The sequence below is a fragment of the Cucurbita maxima genome, unplaced genomic scaffold (assembly GCF_002738345.1).
Source record: "Cucurbita maxima cultivar Rimu unplaced genomic scaffold, Cmax_1.0 Cma_Scf00002, whole genome shotgun sequence".
NCBI lineage: Eukaryota > Viridiplantae > Streptophyta > Magnoliopsida > Cucurbitales > Cucurbitaceae > Cucurbita > Cucurbita maxima.
The window spans coordinates 5,966,788-5,975,819 of NW_019272018.1; the positions used below are offsets into that span (position 1 = coordinate 5,966,788).

The window sequence follows — 9,032 nt, forward strand, 5'->3', positions numbered from 1 at the left end:
AAAAAAAAAAAAAAAAAAAAAAAAAAAAAAAAAAAAAAAAAAAAAAAAAAAAAAAAAAAAAAAATCCATTTGGGAGGTTTAAAATTTTTCAATTAGAATCTGGTGATCATATCTGTTTGATTTCATTTACAAGCATGAGTTTCAATGAAAGGAATCTGATACCTCCCTCCCCTGGCCTGGGCAAATTGGCACTTCACAAACTGTTACTTCCAACACAATAATGAAGGCTGAATAGCATGTCATCCATCAGCATCTTTCATTAAAGTTGCCCACTTTCCCCTAAACTGAAATGAAGCCATGAAAAGAACTACCATCATCTATGAAGAAAAAGACACCCCCTTTTCAAATGCCACCATAAAAGCTTAAGAATTGACCGCTCTGGTTTTTTGCTATCCCAATTCTCAATATTTCATTAGTGGAAAATTTTCTCTATACTGAAAAGGAAAGTTTCTTCACACAAGGCATCAAAAACCCAGAATTGCAGTTCATAGGAAGCTTGGAGGCTAATTTCCAAATCCATAACCAGTGGAAACATACAAGAAACCAAATAATGAACCAATCATGGGATTTTTCCATCAAGTCCTTTTATGCTTAGGTATATGATATTTGAACCATGTCAGGGATTCTTCTTTCATCGTGTCACGTAGAGATCAAATGGACAGGAAAAGACACGATTAGAGCCTACACAGCAAGACATAAGCATAAACACCATGACACCATTTCCTGTTCTCTGATTTGCTTACAAATATATCCAAAGAGCTAACTAAGAAAGGTTCTATCCTATCTAAGAACATACAAGTCAGTAAAACGGATTTGGGTTGGATTTTAGAGCATGTTTGAATTGAAAAACAAGCAGGAAAATTTGGTAAACAGCTGAAGAAATGACAAAAGATCTGGATAGGAAACAAAAACTGAGTGTCAGGTTAAGTGCCAAGAGATATCATATGTTGTTCAAGATAGATTACTTAATTAATCTACTGGAAGAATTATAGTTACTCTCTAGAAACATAAACAAGCACAAAAGAAACAGGTTATATCATCCAGTTAATTTGAATATAGCATTCCAATCAATCCATATAGAGCTGCAACCAATCCAAACAAGCCAAATTAAACCATAACTTGCTAACAATCCATTTTGCTTGTCCACAGCCTATCTGCAGGGAGTATGAACAACAATACTTCGAATCAAAATTAGACTGCAATATAATTTCTCCTTCAATTTTCTCTCAAAGGAAAATCCTCATCTTCCAACAAGAAGCAGCAAAAGCAGAATGAGAAGAAAAAAGTGTTGAGCCCTTGCCCCCTTGACTAATTATCAAGATGCAGACAGAAACAGAAAGGGGTCCCAGATGGTCAAAGAAACGAAGCAAAAGAGGTTTTACTTTCCCGGTTGTCCTAAATTTTTCTCCAAACAAAAGGAGGGAAAAATGACAGAGAGCGAGAGAGAGCGCTGGATGCAGAGGTTTATCGACCGGTTCGTGTTTTTGCGTTCGATTCATTACAAATCCCAAGAAGAGGTCGATGAACCGCTGCTTCCACTGACTCCACCTCCCATTCAATCAAGAAACAACGAACAGATTAAAATAATAATAATAATAATAATAATGAAAGATCCAAATCAACAACGAACGGAAAAAGAAAGGCAGATCTAAAACTCGAAAGACGAAAACGAGAGCCCATACGCATCTGAAAAGCTAGACTATTGAATGAGAAAGAGGGGGAGGGGGAAGGGGCGAAAAATGGAAGCGTCGCCATTGCCATCAATTGTAATTTGGGGAGTTGGAAGAATCGCGGAAAGTGCGAGGGTGAGATGGATGGATGGATGGATGGATGTGTAAGGAAAGAGGAAGAACGTGTGGGAAATTGGGAGTGATTATAAAGAGGACGAAGAGATGGAGATGATTGAGTGGGGCGGTTTTGTCGTCATTTTCAGAGGAAAGTGAAATCAATGGCTGAGAATGATCGGGGAAGGAGTCGCCGGCGAGATGCGAGAGGCGACGGCGGATTTAAGGCCGGAAGTAACGGACAGTCCAATAATTCTGCGGTAGACGCCGGCTTTCGCTTTATGGCTAAAATCTAGATTCGGGTCCATGTTCTTTGTTTAATATATTAAATATTAATTTAAATACTAGATAAACCTTTTAACCTACCTATTATAAATTTTAATAATACAAACTTAATTAATTATATTATTTAATTAATCCATTTTTATTCATTAATTCTATATCATTGTGTGTACTCTTAGTTGCACTCTTATGCATCATCGTAGGACAAGTTGTCTACCTTGATATAATCATTACAAACAAGTCAATTTTGCACAAGTTATGCATACTTACCGTTATGTTAAAAGTTCATTTTACCATTATAATTACATATTTCACCTTAACTACCACGGATTTTCTACTTAACAATTTGTTTATGATCTAATCATAAATCAAGTCCCTCTCGAAGAGTGTGAGAGTGGAGCTTCATTGTTCAAGTCTCAAAATCAATACTTGAAGAACTACTCATCTACTTACTCTACATGAGAAAGAGATGATTACATCTCGTGAAATTATGTTTCCAGTTTCCTATTTGGTCGAGCATCTAAAACAGTAGACATATTAAACATGTTACAAAACTGTTCTCACCCATGCAAATCAAAGGACAACCACTCACAGACAAGAGATCATAACTCACTCAAGATTAAAATCAAGTCGCATAGGATCATAATATGAAATATTAATCTTCTCAATTAACGAGTTTATAAATAAAGATTAAATATTTCATGATTGTATAAGATAAATCTATTCATACGAATGATCCATATCAAATCATTAGTAACACAATTACAAAGTAGGCCACATTAACACATTCAACCTTATCCATATATTATAGATGTTTTAGGTTATTACTTGAGCATAATTCTACGTTCAATATAATATTTAAAAATAGCAATATAAGTAGGGTCATAATATCAAGTATAGTAACAAATGAATTTGATTTATGAGATTAATTAGACCGGTAATCCAGCTAGACGATAATCTACATGTTCAATCCTCAAATTCATCTTATCGATTGTCAAATCACACAATCTAAAAGATAAACACGAACATAATTTAGATGCTGAAAATTAAAAACGTGGTCAACATTTGGATTGGATTAGATTCGAGAGAGATCGAAGAAGAACATGAGGGGGTGTTGGAAGGACAAAAAAGGAAGAGGAGGTTCCAAGAAAAGGGGGAAGAGTGAATGGATAAAATGATTTAAAAATAAAAATGAATAAATAAAAGCTCTTAAGAGACAAAATCATGAAGCTTAGGTGTGTACCAAAAATAAGGCCCCACCGACCACACGGTTTTCTATTTTTGAGACCATACAAATCCCACATCGCCACCGCAAGTTTTCTCTCCCAACTTCAAATAACCACCCTATTTCCCCCGCCATTCCTCTTCCTCCACCGTCGCCGTCGCCGCCGCCACATGTCACCGTTGCTTCCTCGCACATATACCTTTTCTCTGCGTCTATCAATAAATCGCATTGTTTCGGCATTGTGAAATCCCCTTCCAGATATGGCTGCACTCGCAGTTGAGCAGCTTAATCAATTGCGCGACATTTTTGCTCGATTCGATATGGATTCTGATGGAAGCCTCACGATTCTGGAACTGGCGGCATTGCTCCGATCCCTCGGTCTCAAGCCTTCCGGCGACCAAATCCACGTTCTCGTCGCTAATATGGATGCGAACGGTAATGGCTCTGTAGAGTTCGACGAATTGGTAACTGCGATTAGGCCAGATTTCAACGAGGAGATAATGGTAAATCAGACACATCTTCTGGAGGTTTTTCGTTCGTTCGATCGAGACGGCAATGGATATATAACCGCGGCGGAGCTGGCGGGCTCGATGGCGAAGATGGGACAGCCATTGACGTACAGAGAGCTAACAGAGATGATGAAGGAAGCCGATACGGATGGCGACGGCGTTATTAGCTTCAATGAATTCGCCTCTATAATGGCGAAATCGGCATCTGATTTTCTAGGGCTTGCAATCTCTTGATTAGGTCAGAATCGTTTCTTAATCTTCGATGCCTTCGAAACTTGAAACTGTAATATAATTATCGAAAGTTTTCCCACTTCGATCTAATCTAATCAGCCAACACCACCGCCGTGATCTTAGAATGTTGTAATAACCTAGTGTATAATCATCGAAACTTTATGGACCTGATCAGAATGTGTTGTGATCTTGACAAATTATACTTTGAATTTTGATCTTGGTTTTTCTAATAAAGATATTTTAAAGCGTCCCAGTATGTTTTAGGAATTTTTTTGTACTTTCTTGTGCATTTAATCCCAAACTTTACAACTTATAATCTATCAATAATCAAATCAAAGTCCCATTTTCTTTGTTGTCTCTAAACGGAAGCAAGTGCTGAGAAATGAGTCTTAATTAGTTTCCAAAAGTTCTATAATCATATTATTTTTCTATGAAAATGGATTTTCGAAGAACCCACCTTGATCGAGGTGGAAAATGACCGAATTCGGGATAAGTCGGTGGATAAGCACAAGCACATTTTCATTGGTAATGGCTCAATCTCTCTCGCTCTCTATAATGGTTGAACAAAAAAAAATGTCAATTGAATTATTAATATTTTAAGCTAAATTATAATTAAAAAAAAAAAAAAAAAACTTTTGAAACTTTTAAGTTTTTGTTTAAAAAGTAATCAAAGTTTTTGATTTAAAAGTATTGAAAAAAATTTAATATTTTAAATCGCTAAACAAAAAATTGACACAAGAATGACATGAAACACAGTGATTCATATATTACTTGTTTGTTGCTTCCCAGCACGACGGGTTAGGTTGATTGGTTTCTTAATATATTGTCTTACTTCCCCTTTTTTCAGGTTGGAGGAGTCTCTGATTGTAACTTCTGGCTTTCCATTGAAGGAAGAAGAGCTCAGCTATAAGATATAAGAGATATGGTTTCTTTCCACCCTAAAACCCTTTCTTCAACCCAATAGAGGAGTCGGCGACGTGATCCTTTCGAGTTTCAGCCGATCCTCGAACTATGCTTATAGATTCCAAGATGAGCCTACAAATTTCAATACTTATGTGCAGGCATCGAAGCCCTCTGTCACAATTATTAGTACATTCTAAGGATTGCATTTATTCATACAATAGAATAGGATCATAGTTTTCTAAACTGAACTAGAAAAGAACTACTGAAGAGCCTCACTTGTCCAGAGGAAATTTTGGAAATTGCAGCCTCCTTGTGCGTCCTGAAGAGTTTCATCGCACCCAGCGCCGAGATTCTCCATGAACATTTGTAACTAAACAAAAACCACAAAAAGAAGTATGAGCATGATCCTTGCACAATTTAATACTGACCCGGAAATACCAAGAACAAAGCAACATCTGAACTTCGTTTCTTAACTAAAGGCAACACAAGTTTGAATGATGGATGAATATGTCCATAAACCTTGATAGTTTGACATCATGTACATTCCTAACTGGAAACGACAGCTTAAGTTAGTATTCTGGGAGTAGATCGTAGTTGCAGTTTACGAAGTGAAACTTAGAAAACAAAACCTCATTTTTCAATCTCTCCATCTATGTTTCTCTCTCTCAGATGCTGTACGATCTTTTCCAGAGCGATGATGATCTCTGGGTGAAGAATCTCTATGTCTGTGCTTGTGATGTTTTGAGTGTTTTCTCCGGCTCTTATTTTCTTGAGAAGATCCTTTCTTTCTATTTCTTGATCTTGAGTGCTCTTTACCATGATAATCACTCGACTCACTATCATCTGAGTCACTACTTTTATACCTGCGTCTCCTTGAGCGTTTTCTTCTCTTTTCATCTTCCGATGATGAGCTGTTGCTACATTCACGATGAATCTCAGCTCGCCTGTGAGGTTTTCTATCCTCCTTGTACATCTTTCCTCCATTAACTTTACTCGCATTTTTCCCGGAAGAACTGGTCTCCATAAATTTACCATCACTTCCAGCGGAGTTATGATTGATTTCATTGTCTTCTTTTCTGCCACTTAGACCAAGTTCCTTGGTGCCTGTTTTTCTGTGTTCCGATGGAATCCCAGTGGATGATGGGGTGGGATAAGTCTTGTTTTCAGTCGAAAGGATATCAGTATTTTGTTCACCAATAGGCACAACTTCTGTCTGAGGAGCTGCAGTTTGGCCTTTCTTTGATGGAGGCAGATCTGGAGGCACTTCCAGACCAAGTTCTTTACCCAAAGATTCCAGAAAGTCACCCGCAATCAAACGGTTTAGTGTTGTATTAGCCACTTCAACTTTCTTTTTAGGATCTTCAGCTTGCTTGAGAGTTGATGTACTCTCTTCGTCCTCAGACTCATCAGAGAAAATAGCCTACAAAAAATTTACAGGACCAGGTCGTTAGAGGGAGGTCAGTATCCATGTAAAATCAACACTAGAAGTATGCAAAGCTGAATTTAACATTTAGGCAACCTATGAGTTCAGCCATGCGGGCAAAGAAATGATAGAGAATGCAGGCAAAGAAGTAGATACAGTTCACAAAGTACGACTTTAAAGAGCACAAGTTGTGGGATTGAAAAGAGAAAAAAAAAATCCTTTGTTTAAGAAATAGTATAAGGTTTACTAAAACAACTGAAGCATGAAAGAGAGCATAGATATATAGCTCACGGTCAGAGAGTGAGAGTTCCAGACATCCCCATAAACTCGAAGATGTCATTTTCCAAGGGAGAAGAGATAAACACGTTTTCTGTATATTAATATTTAATTTGCAAAGAAAATTAAATCACTCGGGGGACAAAAGGCGCTAAGCAGAACGGTCTTGGCTCAACTTCAGGGTGGTGTATAAAGATGAGGCTGATATATAAAAGGAAAAAAGGTTGAACATCATATGCAAACCAGAAAGATCTTATATCCGATATCAAGAGGAGAGAAATAAAACTAGTTGATAGAGAGAGGAATAGGAGTATGAATACGTGAAGAAAGGGAACATTTCGTACATATAGATTTTTCTGCTCTTGTTTATTTTGTATAAAGTAGCAGTGACAATATATGGCTCCTAACGGAAAAAATGCCATGCAAGTTCCTCGCACCAGTTTTATTTTTCCCTTAATAACAAAAAGCTAAGTTTGTTAAGAATAATAACAAGGGGAAACTAGACCCCCACATTTTCCTGGCAATTCATAACAGAGATGTGCTTTCTGTGTAAATGTATACAAAAAGTATTGATAGGAAAATAGGAAAAGAAAAAATGGCAATTGCCTATCCTTAAAAAACCAAGAAAGGAAAACTCTACATCAGAGAACAAAAGAAGCACCTTATAGAGATCAACGGGCCGATCAACACATTCAACTTCTATTTCCTTTTCATTCACATTTTCAGATGCATCTTCGTTTCTTTCTTCAGCATTTGATTGAGGTGATGGAGTAAAGGTTGAGGTTAAAGGTTCTTCGACCTTTGTCGACTTGACAGAATTTGATGTGAAAATAAGTGTATCCAACTTGCTCCTCATCCTAGGAGCTGGTGGTGGCTGCAAAAGATTTATTCAATATTTGTATAAGTTACAAAATGAGACACGTACAATTCACACCATATCAGAAAGCAGGGAATAAAAAGGACAAAGAAAAACCAATTCATGATCCAACGAATGAATATGTAGTTGAAACAAAGAACAGCATTAAAGTCACAATCTGATTTATTAGCTGGAGAGAATGGTCTTTTATCCACCAAATAATAATAATAATAATAAGAGAATTTATTTTGAAATAAAGATTCCCTAAGCCACTGAGCAAGTTACTAGTTTGTAATGGTTAAAGGCTGCTGTTGATGTTTTTTTAGAAAAAGACAAATGAGAAGAACTTTTTAGGCTCCCAGACATGCACATTTAGAAACAAAAGAAGGAAAGCCAATGCAGCACCTTCCCCATGTAGGGATCAATGAGATCAAACCGCTTGCACAGAATAGGAGCAGGACGCCACTGATATTCTTCCCGTTTTGGGATCATTTTCTCCACAGCTAAACCTTCTACTTTCGTATCTTTCACCTCCTGTTGAAGTATTGTCAGTTAACAATGAAAACCCTGGGTCATAAATGCATAAGAAAGCACAACAGCACCTTGTACACACCTCCACACCACCAGAAGTAAACCGCATTCCTCCAGTAGCTAAAAAATCCACAAAATGCTCAGCAGAAAGCTTAGATTCTTTCAACCCTTTCCCTTTCCCTTTCTCAATTGCCTCTGCAGCAGCCTCGAAGTCCAAGCGCTCACGTGCACGAGCAGCTTCTGACATGTTAATAGCTATAACTGGAGCAGCAGCGCGTAGGCCTCCTTGGTACTTTTCCTTTAAAAAAAGCTCAAATCTTTCTTGCTTTGCTGGATCATCCTCAAAAGGTTTGACGACCTCTGACATCCCACCCTAGAATTCATAATATTCAAGATATTACGAAAAATAAAAGTGAAATTAGTTAAATTAGCCATAAACTAAATATACAACAGTCAAACAAAATGAAGAACTGTTTCGGATGAACAGTTACTGTAATTTTGATTCAAAATTCACAATTTATCTGTAATGTAAAAATTTTCTTTTACAAACTTCAGTATATAATGGTATTTTCGTTATATTAACATGTAAGAAAGGAGAATAAAACTATAAATCCATAATAATTAGATGTCAAACTGGCGTGGGAGCTTCAAAGTGAAGATAAGTTGGAATAAACAGTTTCCTAATTTCTAGAACTCAAGGACACAGTTGTACATCCTATAAAACAGATCTTGTTCAAGTAAGGTCACATGAAAACTTTCCTAATTAAATTACCCAAATTCTAGATTCACAGAAAGCAAATTAAGTCTTATTTTTTGCGAAGAAGGATTTTTTTTTTTCTTGAACTGAATAGTATTCTTCCTAATACAACAGAAAACCCCACACTTCTTTTTTTCCTTTTCGGCAGAAAATTAGAAGTATGACGTATAAATATGCTTCTTCCTATGTTTCTTACATTGTAACTCAGCATTCTCGTCCAGTTTATTTTTTTTTTTGGGGGGGGGGGGGGGGGGG

The 9,032-nt window shown here is 36.9% G+C and overlaps 2 protein-coding genes and 1 long non-coding RNA gene across 7 annotated transcripts in view; 1 reads left to right on the forward strand and 2 right to left on the reverse strand.

The window, feature by feature from the left end:
* LOC111471997 overlaps positions 1-2,074 on the reverse strand; it is a 3,256-nt gene extending 1,182 nt beyond the window's left edge. Inside the window, exon 1 of the long non-coding RNA XR_002715317.1 lies at positions 163-2,074. This is a non-coding gene — a long non-coding RNA (uncharacterized LOC111471997). The remainder of the gene's footprint in view (positions 1-162) is intronic.
* A 1,221-nt stretch (positions 2,075-3,295) lies between these two features.
* On the forward strand, positions 3,296-4,285 carry LOC111499274 (probable calcium-binding protein CML15). The gene has a single exon (XM_023150830.1). The coding sequence runs from the start codon at positions 3,552-3,554 to the stop codon at positions 4,032-4,034; it is 483 nt and encodes a 160-aa protein (XP_023006598.1). The 5' UTR covers positions 3,296-3,551; the 3' UTR covers positions 4,035-4,285.
* A 742-nt stretch (positions 4,286-5,027) lies between these two features.
* The window catches only part of LOC111495124 (G patch domain-containing protein TGH), an 11,141-nt gene continuing 7,136 nt past the window's right edge, over positions 5,028-9,032 (reverse strand). For 2 of the 5 annotated variants that reach the window (XM_023145019.1, XM_023145012.1), the window contains 4 exons: positions 8,103-8,393; positions 7,895-8,023; positions 7,295-7,507; positions 5,064-6,354 (listed from right to left, as the gene is read on the reverse strand). In XM_023145019.1, the coding sequence (XP_023000787.1) occupies positions 5,572-6,354; positions 7,295-7,507; positions 7,895-8,023; positions 8,103-8,393 (1,416 nt within the window). In that variant the 3' untranslated portion in view covers positions 5,064-5,571. Of the gene's footprint in view, positions 6,355-7,294; positions 7,508-7,894; positions 8,024-8,102; positions 8,394-9,032 lie in introns of all 5 variants that reach the window. The other 3 variants (XM_023145035.1, XM_023145043.1, XM_023145026.1) reach the window with 3 other exon arrangements.

Coding starts and splice junctions, on each gene's coding strand:
- LOC111499274 (XM_023150830.1), top strand. CDS start 3,552: ATGGCTGCACTCGCAGTTGAGCAGCTTAATCAATTGCGCGACATTTTT.